The 16393-nt window shown below is 41.1% G+C and overlaps 1 protein-coding gene across 4 annotated transcripts in view; it reads left to right on the forward strand.

The window, feature by feature from the left end:
- Positions 1-16393, forward strand: part of PLEKHG5 (pleckstrin homology and RhoGEF domain containing G5) — a 395051-nt gene that overhangs the window by 220568 nt on the left and 158090 nt on the right. For all 4 annotated transcript variants that reach the window (XM_075328647.1, XM_075328648.1, XM_075328649.1 and 1 more), the window contains 2 exons: positions 7428-7557; positions 16073-16175. In XM_075328647.1, coding sequence (XP_075184762.1) covers positions 7428-7557; positions 16073-16175 — 233 coding nt within the window. The remainder of the gene's footprint in view (positions 1-7427; positions 7558-16072; positions 16176-16393) is intronic.

Below are 16393 nucleotides of genomic sequence, written 5' to 3' on the forward strand. Positions count from 1 at the left end.
GGAAAGTTGTAAACTCCCCGGGCCACAGCCAACAGCAGAACCTCTAGAAAGGGGGCAAATAACCGACAGGCGAGCTCCCAGCTCGGAGGCTGTAGTGGAGGCCGAACCAGGTTCATCCTAAAAGAGCTAGGCTTAAGGAGACAGCTGAAGACAGAGACACTTTAGAGAAGGGTACCGGCTTTCATTCCAGGATCTACCCAGGATCGGCGGAGGTCCTGGACAGTGGCTTCCAGCCGCCCAAAGGCACCAGTGTGCTGCAGCCCAGGAAGTGTGAGTAAAGACCTTGGAATTGCACCCTTTGGTGTTGTCTCAGTTATTGTCGCCTGCATAGACTTCCATCACACCATAGACTCTCACGAGCACCAACTGTGCCCCGGGGCACCGCTCCACCTGTGGGGAGCAGTACCATCATTGCTGCCATTCCATCACCCCGGAGGCCTCACACAGCAGCGGCGGCTTAATAGCCGCAAACCACAGGTGGCGTCACGACAAATATAAACTTTATTCACCAGCCATATTTAACTGACACCCACCAGGGCCACGGAGTCGGGCCCCGCCACCACTGACGACCCCCGGATTAGTCCGGCCCGGCACCTGGTGTCCCATAGCCCTGGGGTGGGCGAGTCAAATGCGACTCAAAAAATGTCTACCTATTTGTGGCAGCGCAGGTTTACCAGCCAGCACTCACTCATTGCTACCACAGTTCCCTACATTAATGCTTTTTCCTATTAATTTATAATTTGTGTATTGTTTTTATTCCACCACATTTTGTTTTCCCCAGAAGCTAAAAATATAAAACTCTTCCTTAATTTAGATCTAAATACACAATAGCCGCTAAACCATAATTCCGACGAGTAACAAGTAGCGGCTCAATGCTGGCACCGTGAACAATGGCAATTATTTATGGCGCTGCAGAAAATATCCCATCATGTGCAGGAGGAGATCACAAAGAAATGCAAGACTGTAATTTTAGATTTTCTCACATTATCCATTGTTTATTGTTCTTTATTGTGGCGTATTTAAAACTGAATTGTCCATTATACTGTTATCAGTTAACCTTTGCTTCTCGATTTTAGAGTAGACAATAACTATACAGTAGATAATACATATATACTACTCCATAGGGTATAATCGGGCACGACTCCAAACCAGCAGGATAAGTCCCACTCCACGAAAGAACAAAAATTAAAATGTATGGCGGCTCAGTGGTTAGCACTGCAGCCTTGCAGCGCTGGGGTCCTGGGTTCAAATCCCACCAAGAACAACATCTGCAAGGAGTTTGTATATTCTCCCCGTGTTTGCGTGGGTTTCCTCCGGGTTCTCCGGTTTCCTCCCACACTCCAAAGACATACAGATAGGGACTCTAGATTGTGAGCCCCAATGGGGACAGTGTTGCCAATGTATGTAAAGCGCTGTGGAACTAATAGCGCTATATAAATAAATAAAATTATTATCTATTCCTACCAATATAGAGCAATCTGCATGTGGCTACTTAGATCAATAAGGCATATAGACATCTGTTTACACAGTCTCCCCCTAGTGGTGGCAATTGATTATTTCATTGGGAAGTTTCACCTTTATTTGTGATTAAATCCGCAGCGGGAAAAGTCCATTAGAGTGTTTTGATATACTATTATTGTAGCAAAACCTCATCTATCACCCAATAATACAGAGTAATAAAGTAAACACAATCAATGAAGGAGGGGGAAGAGGGGGGGATGCAGCTGCAGTATTTTCCCTTAGTTTTGAGTGAAGAATCATGAGCATAAAAAGCGTGTTTCCCTACAAATAAGAAATGGTCCTGTATTATTTTTTGCTCCGAAAGATGCACTAGGACTTATTTTCAGGACGTCTTATTTTTCCCATGGACAACAATCCTCATTTATTCTTGAATAAAAAAGGTTTTTTGAAATATATTAGGTCATCACATTCTGGAACATTAACATTGTGTGTTAATCCTCGTCATGGGGTCCTTCTCTGATATCACACAATCAACAGAGCGGGAGATAGATGAACAATCCAAAGAACCTTTATTTCATGCAAATCAGAAGGTCCATAAAATAATCCACCACACAGAGGGTAAAGTAGTCCAGTAATGGGATAAATGTCCAAGTCTCTCTGGGGTGCGGACCGTAGCCACAGCTTCACCCACAGAAGATAAATCTTCCTGCTTGTGTCTTGTCCTCAGACAGACTGAATAATCTCCCAGGTAAGTAGAGAGGTTGAGTGGATTCCAGGACCCCCTCTCACAGACCTAGGGACAGAAGCACTGCAGGAGGTGATTAACCTGCAGACAGGACAATGTACACACAAGGCAACACTCCCAGCATCTGAACATACACAACCCACCATATTCCACCATCACAATCCTATTAATGGTTCATTTTCCAGTCTGATCTGCTATTCTCATGGTAGAGAACCAATGCCATAGTGGAGGGTACAGACGATATTTACAATGGTTTATATTACCTGCCTACATTTATTATTCTTTATATACTGCTACGTTTCGCTCCAAAAGAAAGCAGACACCCCCTAAAAGAATTGCACTTACAAGACTCCAAACAATGAGAGTTGGTAAGTGAATGGGCTCTCACATACAAATCTGCATCACTGTCCGGTCCCCCTGTGTTCTACAGCGGGTGGCTCCCCCTGGTGATTGGAAGCAGTATCACTTGTGCTGAGTGATACTGGTACCCGATCTGTGTGTGAGAGCTGCAGTGCAATGCAGCTGGAATGCTGAGGGACCTGACAGTGATGCAGATCTCTGTGTGAGAGCTCATCCACCATTGGTACTCCCCAACTGTAATTGTTTGCGGTCTGGTGAGTGTTTTTTTGGGGAGGGGGTTCTGCTTTCTTTTGGGGGTGTCTGTTTTCTTTGATGGAGTGTCCTGCAGTATATTTTGTTTTAACTTTTTAATTGCTTGGACACTTCCTTATGGAACCGCAGATAGGGCTTATATTTCAAGCAAATTCCTACTATGGCATATTTTTGGGTAGGTCTAATTTTTGGGGATCAGGGTGAGAAGTCTGATTTCAGGGCACAAATCACAGCTTTGACATCACACCAGCCCAAAATATGCAGATTACATGCAAGATTTCTGCATAAACTACATCTAATGCTGCGTATGGATAAAATATAGTTTTTTTTTCTAGCTTTTTTTCTTTAGAAATGCTTAGATTTGTTGTAGCTTTCCTATATGTATCAGTTATGAAATACAATGCAATGCAGGGGAATTGGATTTTGCAATACCAAGGCTATGTGCAAACAGTTTTTCAAGGAGTTTTTGGAGTAGAAACTGAGCAGAAACCTGAGCCAAAGCCTCCTCCACATCTCAAAACTCCTAAAAAACCCTGTGATGTTACATGTAGGTTCAACTCAGAAAACTGCAAAAGTGTGCACATAGCCTAGGGGCTCGTTCAGACGTCACTTTTTTGTGTATGGGTTTTCTTTGTGTTTTTCACAGATAGGACTCGTACTAGCTGTTGACAGGTCCGCGTATTTTCTCAGACCGAGTTGTCCACACAAAAGCAAGGATACTTGTTTGAATTTGAGCCAAGTCTCAGATCAATCTCCCCCATTCAGTGAAAAAAAAATCTGACGGTACCGAAATGCCATCCGTGTGCTGTCCGATTTTCATGGTCTGATAAACCTCCATCAGTATTTTTTTTTTTTTATTCAAGAAAAACGGATGAAACTGGGAAAACTGATGGCAAAAATTGGCACTCGAACCAAACTCTGATGACCAGTGGTGTAATTAGAGTTCAAAGGACCCTGGTGCAAAATCTGGACCTAGCCCCCCCCCTTATGTTGGTCAGATGTATGAATACATTTAGCTTTCTAAGCCCTTTAACGACATACAAGTGCCCCCCCCTGCATTATGTAGTTATGACCCCCACCCTGTTCGAATGTCAACCATCCTGGGCTTCTTCCTCGTAAATATGTCCCCCATCCTGGTAAGTATGTCTTCCATCCTGGCATGTATGTATAGTATATATGTATGTCTCCCATCCTAGTGTATATGTTCCCTATTCAAGCCCACATCCTGGTGTATATATAGCCCCACCCTGGTAAAAATGTCCCCATCCTGGTATATATGTCACCATCCTGGTATACATGCCCTCTTCCAGGTATGTCCCCCATCCTGGCATGTATCTCCCCTATCCTACTATACAGTATATGTTCATCCTTCTAGGCTACATCCTGGTGTATATATAATCACATCCTGGTAAAAATGTCACCTTCCTGGTATATATGTCCGCATCCTGGGCGCCTCCTGTAATATACTGTCCCCCTGTCCGCATCCTGGGTCCCTCCTGTTATATACTGTCCCCCCTCTTGGTATCTATTCTCCCCCTCCTGGGGCCCACCTAGTATATACTATTCCCCTGCTGGTCCCCTCCTGGTATATACTGTCCCCCTGCTGGTATATACTGTCCTCTTCCTGGTATCTGCTGTCCCACTCTTGGTATATAATGTCCCCATTCTAGTAAATAGGTCTCCATTCTGTCTAATGCAAAAAACAACAACATTGTACTCACCCTCCCCCGTTCCCACGTCACGCAGCATCCTCCTGTGTAGCCAGCGCATAATGGCTGGCAGATTTCATTGGAGTCAGTGCTATTGCAACGCATGACTTCAATGGCATGCGCCGCCCTCAGTCACTGCGACAAAGATAAAAGCGGCCAGCTTATGTTTGGCCGGCAGTGTGTATTGCAGTGCAGGGACCTGACAGGTCTCTGCACCGCGATACATTTCAGCTGGATGGGCAGTCTCGGTCGCACATGCAGCTGAAGCAGGAGATGAGGCCGGCGGGCCCCCTGCACCCTCGGGCCCGGTTGCAGTTGCGATCATGATCATTCCACCCCTGCTGATGGCAGTCTGATAAGAAACACTGATGGAGCCTTCTCCGTTTTTTTTGCACTTGAGAAAGAAAAATCATTGATGTCTAAATGACACCTAAGGGCGAAACCTTTGGCACAGGAAGAAATCTGTGGCATCATCACATAACACATGGGGAGTTACCGCCAAATCCCGAACATAAACTTTTCTACATAAAGTAACCCATCTCAACGTCTGTATCCAGGGCTTGTAAATGGTCCCATCTGTTGTGTTATTCTCCATGGTAAAACCTATTTTGAACAACATATGGAACGACGTGAACAAAGACTTCCACTTTGTAAAATTACAAGTGGCTTTTCATTTACCGGGAGAACATCAGCTGCACATGGGCCATAATAACTAGTGTTAGGAATGGCTCCTCACCGCAGCTTGTGCGCTTTATAATTTGCAAGAAGTTTAGAGAAGTGGTTGCGTGACTGTCATTTTCTGCCTGGCTCAGCAACATGTATTTTAGGAGCCATGCAGGGAATATTCCTTTTGTTGCAAAAGACCAGCATGTCCTCAAAAACCTTCTGCTGGAAAAAAGTTAGAAGAGGATAAATATATGTGATGTGTGCAATGTATATATCATAAAATTAAATTATGTGCAGCCGCCCTGTTATGCAACTTTGTTAAAAATTCTCTTAAAGTGGACACTTTTCTCTCCTTACTTATTTACTAAATACCTGTATTCTCATGAAAAAAGAATACAAGAATACTATATGTATATTATAACTACTATAATACTGCCCCCTATATACAAGTATATTATAACTACTATAATACTGCCCCCTATATACAAGTATATTATATCTACTATAATACTGCCCCCTATATACAAGTATATTATAACTACTATAATACTGCCCCCTATATACAAGTATATTATAACTACTATAATACTGCCCCCTATATACAAGTATATTATAACTACTATAATACTGCCCCCAATATACAAGTATATTATATCTACTATAATACTGCCCCCTATATACAAGTATATTATAACTACTATAATACTGCCCCCTATATACAAGTATATTATAACTACTATAATACTGCCCCCTATATACAAGTATATTATATCTACTATAATACTGCCCCCTATATACAAGTATATTATAACTACTATAATACTGCCCCCTATATACAAGTATATTATAACTACTATAATACTGCCCCCTATATACAAGTATATTATAACTACTATAATACTGCCCCCAATATACAAGTATATTATATCTACTATAATACTGCCCCCTATATACAAGTATATTATAACTACTATAATACTGCCCCCTATATACAAGTATATTATAACTACTATAATACTGCCCCCTATATACAAGTATATTATAACTACTATAATACTGCCCCCTATATACAAGTATATTATAACTACTATAATACTGCCCCCTATATACAAGTATATTATAACTACTATAATACTGCCCCCTATATACAAGTATATTATATCTACTATAATACTGCCCCCTATATACAAGTATATTATAACTACTATAATACTGCCCCCTATATACAAGTATATTATAACTACTATAATACTGCCCCCTATATACAAGTATATTATATCTACTATAATACTGCCCCCTATATACAAGTATATTATAACTACTATAATACTGCTCCTATGTACACGAATATAACTACTATAATACTGCCTCTATGTACAAGACTATAACTACTATAATACTGCCCCCTATATACAAGAATATAACTACTATATTACTGCCCCTATGTACAAGTGTATAGCTACTATAATACTGCTCCTATGTACAAGAATATAACTACTATAATACTTCCCCTATGTACAAGTGTATAGCTACTATAATACTGCTCCCTATGTACAAGAATATAACTACTATAATACTGTCACTATGGATGAGATTCATGATATCTGGTTGTACAGAGCAGTGATATATTGGATGTAAGCATTGCAGTATACAGACTATTTATATTGGGTGACTAAGGACAGTCCATGCTGCTGTGTGTCCCTGATGATGAGCTGTGAACATTGCATATGTACCATCTATTTCATCCATTGTATTATAGATGGAAACAAAGACCTGAGTGATCCAGAAGTGTCCTCCATCGGCCTCCAGTGTCTCACATGCCAGTATTGATCTTCTCTACTTTGTGACCTTTGAGAACATGAATAGGTTTTACTGTGAGACTCATCAGGTGTCACTTCTGACCTTTTACCAATCTGCGGTGAGAAGATAATTCCCACCGTCCTGACCTGTGTGATTATACCGGTGCGCAATGCCCGCAGTGTAATGTAGTGACAACGGGACGTATTCGCTCATGACTTAGTGTCATATATGGGACACGTCTGTGATTAATTACATGGGACTGCAGCTTCTAACCTGCATGACATAATGAGCTGTCTATGGATCCATCTATGGTCAGCCTTCGTTGGGCGCTCTGGTCCTAGTACCTAGGTGCAGGGAACTCTGTCGGTCTCCTATGATTGTATTCTCTATAATCATCTCTATTACTGAAGGCCTGCTTCTTGCTTTTCCCTCAGGTATGTCACCACGCGGATTGCCAGCAGATGAATCAGAAAAATCCTTTGAATTTGTGTGAGTCTTGTGACATCAAGTTCCACAGCACCATGCACTTTGATAGACATATACGCTTTGACCTCCCTCCTCAAGGTAAGCTCCTTCTTATAACTGGTATTATTCCTTGTAGGCCCTTTGACAGCTCGGAAATGGGATCTTCATGTTCTGTGGAGCTCAGAGTTTGGGTGCTGTTCGTATGCTAATAAAGTTTGTTGAAAAGCCAATTTGCTTTTCAACATGAGGAAGATGCCTGTACGCTGCTGTGAACAAAATTAAAATGACGTGAGGTCCCTCCTATTTTTGATAACCAGCGCAGGTAAAGCAGACAACTGCAGCCCTCAGCTGTCTGCTTTAACTCTGCTGTTTTGTTTGGGTTTACTATACACTTATGTTCCAGTTATTTTTGAAAAAAGTAAAAGAAAAAAAAAATACTAACCCATAGAACCCCCTCAAATGAGCTAAAGTCAGTTAACCACAAGTTTCAGAACCGCAAAATGAATATTTAAAACAAAATCAAATTTAAAATTCGGTCACTTTTGACCCAACAGAACAGCAGGCTTAACTTGGCTGGTGATCAAAAAAGAGGGAACCCACACTATTTTTTAAACAGGTGAAGCAGACAGTTGGGATCTGTTTTTTTCAGGCTGGGGAGGCCCATGGTTATTTGCCCCTTCCCAGCCTGAAAATAGCAGCCACCCTAGAAGTTTTGCATCCATTAGATGCTCCAATTATGGCTCTTTGCATGGCTCTTCCCAATAGCCCTGCTGTGGGGGCAATCGGAGTAATACTTTAGGGGTTGTCAACTGTGAATTGACATCTGGCGTCAAGCCCAGGGTTTAGTAATATAGAGGCGTCTATCAGACACCCCCATTACTAACCTGATAAGTGTAGAGTTAAAAAACACACAGACAGGAAAAAAATAGTTTCTTTGAATAAAGACTCCCCTGCACTCCCTCGTTCAACAATTTTTAATTTAAAAGAAATCCTTGACATCCTGATGTAATCCAATGGTGATATGTCCCACAACACACATCGATTTCTATGGAGCCTCGTTCTCAGAACATTCTCAGAACAAGTCTCCATAAGTCACTTGTCAGCAGCAGGTAGGGAATTTCTCATGACAGTGATGTCAAGTTCCTGCCAATATTCGGAGACTTCGAAGCCATTGAAGAAGAATGGACCAACAATCCACAGAACACAGTCAACAACCCTATCAACTTGCGTGAGGCAAATGGTGGTCACACCGGATACTAACTGGTTTTCAGACCCCCTGGGCCCCACCAACAGTGTAAAACTGCACGTTTTAGAGCCTTTTATTATGGCCAGCATAAGGGTGGCTTACACGCTGCGATATCGTTACCGATATCGCTAGCGTGCGTACCCGCCCCCATCGGTTGTGCGACACGGGCAAATTGCCTATGGCGCACAACATTGCTCGGACCCATCACACTACTTACCTGCCTAGCGACGTCGCTGTGTCCGGTGAACCACCTCCTTTCTAAGGGGGCGGTTTGTTCGGCGTCACAGCGACGTCACTAAGCGGGCGCCCAATCAAAGCGGAGGGGCGGAGATGAGCGAGACGACCATCCCGCCCACCTTCTTCCTTCCTCATTGCTGGTGGAGGCAGGTAAGGAGATGTTCCTCGCTCCTGCGGTGTCACACATAGCGATGTGTGCTGCCGCAGGAACGACAAACAACATCGTTACTGCAGCAGCAACGATAATTGAGATTAGAGGGGGGATGTCACTGATTAGCGATTTTGAACGTTTTTGCAACGATTCAAAATCGCTAATAGGTGTCACACGCAATGACATCGCTTACGTGGCCGAATGTGCGTCACAAATTCCGTGACCCCAACGAGATCGCTTTAGCAATGTCGTAGCGTGTAAAGCGGCCTTAAGGCACACCTGTGCAATAGTCATGCTGTCTAATCAGCATCTTGATATGCCGCACCTGTGAGGTGGACGGCTTATCTTGGCAATGGAGAAGCGCTCACTAACACAGATTCAGACAAACTCGTGAACAATATTTGAGAAAGACACCCTTTGTGTATATATATATATATATATATATATATATATATATATATATATATATATATATATATATATATATACATATATATACACACACACACACACACACACACACACACACACACCGTCAATTCTAAAAATTCCAGATTCTGAGTTGATTTATTCACAAAACATGAAAATATTTCTTTAAATGGCCCATGAACTCACGGTCTGATTCTTCTATATTCTTATATATTTCTTCTGTGGCTGCTTTTTCTTAGTTCAGGGAAACCGCAGTGTACGGCACTCAGCCAAATTTCAGGGGTCACGGTTAAATAATTACAAGGCTACAGACTTTACAATTAAAGAGAGACATACTTTGCCCCATAAACTTTGCCAGGGGACAATTGTGCGGCAAAGGACACAGTGATTTTTATAGTACTGACTGGACATGTGGGGGTTGTCACTAAAGAATGCCACGTAAAGGGTTTTTTTAATGCCATCTCATGGGGGTTGGATATGACGTGAGACTTTTTGGATCCCAAATATTGCAATACTCTGTTCTTTCTAGTTGCAGAATGGGATGCAAAGAAATCACTAACCATCAATGGCTCCTTATGGACACCTCAAAATAGATTATAAAATAGTACATCAATGAGGTGCAGACTACTGCGCCCACTAAGGTCCCCACTCACACTGCTGAGGGGTTTTAGTATACGATATATACCATACAAGTTAGTTTCTCCGCGTATTGACCACTTCTATTGAAAAAATGATACTAATTGTTACTAATGTCCAGTATGGAGGTTTCTTATGATGTTGCTCATTGGCCAAGAGGAGCAGATGAGCATCTGAGCAACTAGTTATTGAGTTGCCTTAAAGGGGATTGTCCACTACTTGGAAAACCATTCACCCCCATAAAAATAAATGAGGCTGTACTCTCCTCCGGTGCGGACGCGGTTCCAACGATGTCTGACATGGTTCAAGTGACATTGTTATTGTTATAACTAATCAGCACCGGCTTCCTTCACCCTGCCTTCGGACTTTTGAGCAGGAAGTCAGCGCTGCACTCACATCCTGCTCAAATGTCCTAAGGCGGGGAGAAAGATGCTGGATGCGGATTGGTCACGGAGCTCACATGTCATAATGTCACGTGGGTTCCAGGATCGTGGCTTCAGACATCACTGAGGTAAGGGCTTACTTATTTTTACGGGGACGAACAAGGGGAATGAGTAGGGGTTGTCCAAGTAGTGGACATCCCCTTTAATTTTACATCTGATATACAAGATGCTGCAAAAATGAAATCTGTAATGCCCAGTACTATATGTAGGTGATATATGGGGACATCTCACCTGGGTCATTGGCCATGTAAGGCTGCTTTCACACATCCGGTTTTTGCTGAGCGGCACAATACGGCGCTTTGCAGAAAAAAGACAACAGTTTTTTTTTGTCGCCGGTTGCGTTTTTTTCCCATAGACTTGCATTAGCGCTGTATTGTGCCGCATGGCCTTGCGTTGCGTCCGGTTTTTGCCGGATGCGGCATATTTAGCCCATGCAGCAGCCGCATAGAATGTTGCCTGGCACGTTTTTTTGTGCGTCAAAAACCGCATCCGGCTGCCGGATACGGTTTGTTGCACTGCGCATGCTCAGTACCAGTCAAAAAACGGACGGGCGGCATGGAAAAATGTATGCAACGGATCCGGTGTTTTCGCCGCATCCGTTGCATAGATTTTTGAGCCAGATTGAGCCGCACTGCAAAAACCGGATGTATGAAAGCAGCCTAACACATATGAATAGTATTCATGTAAGGCTTTAGAGACTGACATTAGCGCTTTTTTTAGGGAAGCGACCTATAAAGGGAATCTTTGAGATTTTAGCATTGATGGCCTATCCTTATGATACTCCATCTTTGTTTGCTGTAGGTCTGATGTTCATACCCCTGCCTATACAATGAAGGGCCCACATGACCAAGACTCAGTCTACCCACTTTTTCCATGCCGTTCCCTACCCATAAATTGGAATCGGTAGAAATCCCAATCGTCAGAGCTGTAGAAACCGCTTATCAATGTTATAGAAAATAGTAGAAAAAAAAGTTTGAAAAGTTCTATAAGTTGAAAAACTACAACTCTCAGCATGCCCTGATAGCCGCGGGCTGGGAATCACTATTTCATGCTCATAAACATAGGAGAAAGATATAATAATCCTGTTAGTACAACTATTTTTAGTGAATTAGTTCCACTTTAAGACTTGTGTGTAATGAGTTGTGCATTGTAATGGCTGCGTGTTCAGAATTTGCCACTCATTGTAAAAATATTAGAAGTGTGGTTCTGTGTGTCCCTGCTTGTTTCTGGGTGTGCTGTGTTTGCCTGCAGGGTTCAGGAGGGACTCCAGGCTCCAAGCAAAAAACTAGCCAGTAATTAGTCGTTAGCAGGCAGCTGTTTGTACAGCATCGAGCAGTGCCAGGTGTGAAGGTGGTGAGGAATGAGCGGGCACAGCCAACGGCATCCAGCTGCACATTGTGCCATGGGGAGAATCCAAATTCCCTCCTTTGTCATACAGCACCCTAATATGTGTCTTAGCATGTGGATCTCAAAAGAAAATGGAGAATAATGCTTCTGTAGTGTCACCCATAGAGTATTGTTACGCCTTACCCAAACTATACCACCATAGAGTGCACATATAGTACTGCCATGGAGCGCAAATATAATATTAGCATATAGTATCCAAATAATGATAGTATATAGCGCCCAAATAATGATAGCATATAGCGCCCAAATAATGATAGTATATAGCGCATCAAATAATGATAGTATATAGCGCCCAAATAATTATAGCATATAGCGCCCAAATAATGATAGTATATAGCGCATCAAATAATGATAGTATATAGTGCTCAAATAATGATAGCATATAGCGCCCTAATGATGATAGCATATAGCGCCCAAATAATAATAGTATATAGTGCCCAAATAATGATAGTATATAGTGCATCAAATAATGATAGTATATAGCGCCCTAATAAATGATAGTATATAGCGCCCAAATAATGATAGCATATAGCGCCCAAATAATGATAGCATATAGTGCCCAAATAATGATAGCATATAGTGCCCAAATAATGATAGTATATAGTGCCCAAATAATGATAGTATATAGTGCATCAAATAATGATAGTATATAGTGCCCTAATAATGATAGTATATAGCGCCCAAATAATGATAGTATATAGTGCTCAAATAATGATAGTATATAGCACCCAAATAATGATAGTATATAGCGCCCAAATAATGATAGTATATAGCGAGCGCCCAAATAATGATAGTATATAGTGCCCAAATAATGATAGTATATAGCGCCCAAATAATGATAGTATATAGTGCCCAAATAATGATAGTATATAGTGCCCAAATAATGATAGTATATAGTGCCCAAATAATGATAGTATATAGCGCCCAAATAATGATAGTATATAGTGCCCAAATAATGATAGTATATAGTGCCCAAATAATGATAGTATATAGTGCTCAAATAATGATAGTATATAGCGCCCAAATAATGATAGTATATAGTGCTCAAATAATGATAGTATATAGCGCCCAAATAATGATAGTATATAGCGCCCAAATAATGATAGTATATAGTGCTCAAATAATGATAGTATATAGCGCCCAAATAATGATAGTATATAGCGAGCGCCCAAATAATGATAGGATATAGCGCCCAAATAATGATAGTATATAGTGCCCAAATAATGATAGTATATAGTGCCCAAATAATGATAGTATATAGCGCCCAAATAATGATAGTATATAGTGCCCTAATAATGATAGTATATAGTGCCCTAATAATAGTATATAGTGCCCAAATAATGATAGTATATAGCGCCCTAATAATGATAGTATATAGTGCCCTAATAATGATAGTATATAGCGCCCTAATAATGATAGTATATAGTGCCCTAATAATGATAGTATATAGCGCCCTAATAATGATAGTATATAGTGCCCTAATAATAGTATATAGTGCCCAAATAATGATAGTATATAGCGCCCTAATAATGATAGTATATAGCGCCCTAATAATGATAGTATATAGTGCCCTAATAATAGTATATAGTGCCCAAATAATGATAGTATATAGCGCCCTAATAATGATAGTATATAGCGCCCAAAAAATGATAGTATATAGCGCCCAAAAAATGATAGTATATAGCGCCCTAATAATGATAGTATATAGCGCCCAAATAATGATAGCATATAGTGCCCAAATAATGATAGTATATAGCACCCAAATAATGATTAGTATATAGCGCCCAAATAATGATTAGTATATAGCGCCCAAATAATGATAGTATATAGCACCCAAATAATGATTAGTATATAGCACCCAAATAATGATTAGTATATAGCGCCCAAATAATGATAGTATATAGCGCCCAAGTAACGCCATAACGTCACAGTGAGAAAAATAAAGAGTAAAGCAATCAGCTGCTAATCACGGAGAAGCTTTGCGTAGCCCCTGCAGGACAAATGTAGTATTACACGTGCCTATTTAGACAATTCTGCCAGAATGGAAGCCACGTCTTGTAGTGCTCTGTATGGTGCATACATAGGGAGACCCGTTTTATGTTTTTATTCTCTAATATATGGGACAACCCTTTCAAAAGTCCACATAATGCAATATCTGCTGATCTGATTCCTTTCTGAGGGTCTCAGCCCTGTAGTGATCATGGGGGAGGGAGGGTTTTTATGGGCATCCTAAAAATAAGATCCGCTACCCCCCAATCTGGGACCAGGTGGCAATAGATTGCATTTTTAAACTGCACGGCAAATAGAGACGAGATAGAGAATAACCTAAATCCTGATATTTTGGAGCCAGGTCACGTGATTGGGATATTTTGCGATAATAATCTCACAAGTTCCAAACTTCTTCTAAGTACTGTATGACTTTCCTGCCAAAGTGTTGGAGCTTACATTCATGGAAACATTAGCTGGCACCCTGACAAGCAAAATCCTTTACACTTTGTGGGCAAAGTCGTGAGATTTCCTTGGACAATATTCAAGGGTATTTCAAAATCCAAGCCTGCGCTGGAAATTAAAGTCAAGATTTAATATGTTTATTGTCCTTTCCCGTCCAGACGTTCTCTTAGCGCAGTGTAGCTCTAATTTTAGAGTCATCTGGGGAGTCGACTTTTGTACGGTTTGAATAATAATTGCACTCCTGACCTTTTTTATGGCAAATTGCATTTTCCTGCTGCTACAAAGTCTGGAAAACGTATGTGCTTTACTCGGGTGCCTAGTCTTCATATTGTGTGATCATCGTCATTTTGCAGTAGGGCCACATGCATTCAAATGATGTCTCTGGATTGATGGATACTATTAGGGTATGTGAACAAGGTGGTCATAAGATAATGAGTTTTTCTAGTGGGAATCAGTCGAGGAAATGCTCCTTTTCATTTTTTGAATTTTACATTTCCTGAGGCTCGTTATTTTTGCCCATCTAAAAAAAAATCTCTGGGTGTTTTAGGCTATGTGCACATAGCACACAGAGTTTTTCAAGTTTTTGGAGCAGAAACTACACAGATAGTGGTGTCCCTGAACAGTAGAACAATGGACAAAACTCTAGAGACTGCTAAACGTTCCTGAAGGTCTTTTGCAGTCATGCAGGGATTCTGATTTACCCCTATAGCAATCCTACGAGCAGCTCTCACAGAAATGTTACTGTAAAAAAGTTGAAATTGAAATGAGGATGGCTTCTCCAGATGGATAATTATCCTAAACACAATAGACGACCCCAAAAGATGCAAGCTGATGTTTTACAATGTCCCTTACAGTCTCCTAATCTGAACATCATTGAAAGTCTGTGGCTAGACCTCAAAAAAGCAGTGCATGCAAGATGAGCCAGGAATCTCACAGAACTGGAAGACATCTCCAAGGAAGAGCAGTGCATGAAAGATGAGCCAGGAATCTCACAGAACTGGAAGACGTCTCCAAGGAAGAGCAGTGCATGCAAAACAAGCCAGGAATCTCACAGAACTGGAAGACTTCTCTAAGGGAGAACAGTGCATGCAAGACAAGCCAGGAATCTCACTGAACTGGAAGGCGTCTACAAGGAAGAGCAGTGCATGCAAGACGAGCCAGAAATCTTACAGAACTGGAAGACGACTCCAAGGAAGAATGGATAAATATCCCTCAAAGAATTGATAGACTGTTGGCTGCTACAAAAAGCATTTAGAAGGTGTGATACTTACCAAAGGGGGGGTTCTACTAGGTACTAACCATGCTGGGTGCCCAAACTTTTGCATTGACCCATCTTCCATTTTTGTTAATGTAAAAACGTAAAAGATGAAAATATATAGTTTTTGGCTTAAATAGAAATGAAATGTGTCATCTTTAACTTTATACCTTTTAGATATCATTTTATCTTCAACTTGCTTAACTGTTCACAATAACAGTAATTTTGACCAGAGGTGACCAACCTTATGCATGCCACTGTAAATAAAGGTGACATTCACCTTCCACTTGATCAAGCTTATTGTGTTTTGTATAGTGTTCCTTTGTGTATTTACTTTGTATTTTGACTCATTTTCTCAGGATCCATACTGGCCCGAAATGTCTCCACTCGATCATGTCCTCCTCGGACCAGTCCTGCTTCAGATGTTGAAGAAGATGAAGAAGAGTTAATAGATGGAAAAGGGTAGGTCCTACATAATTAGTTGATCTGTAGGTTTCTCCATTCACAGCCGTAGATTCTGTCAAATTTTACTGGTTGCCCCTGGTAACAGACTACAGTTTAGTTTCAGCTTGTTGTCAGACATGTGACCTAACAGCTGAGAGTGTATCCTAGCAAAAAATAATTCAACAGAAACCAGAATTAGATGTGAATGGAGTTGAGAATATTTAATGCAAAGTTAG

The sequence above is a fragment of the Anomaloglossus baeobatrachus genome, chromosome 11 (genome assembly GCF_048569485.1).
Source record: "Anomaloglossus baeobatrachus isolate aAnoBae1 chromosome 11, aAnoBae1.hap1, whole genome shotgun sequence".
In the NCBI taxonomy this organism is placed as follows: Eukaryota; Metazoa; Chordata; class Amphibia; order Anura; family Aromobatidae; genus Anomaloglossus; species Anomaloglossus baeobatrachus.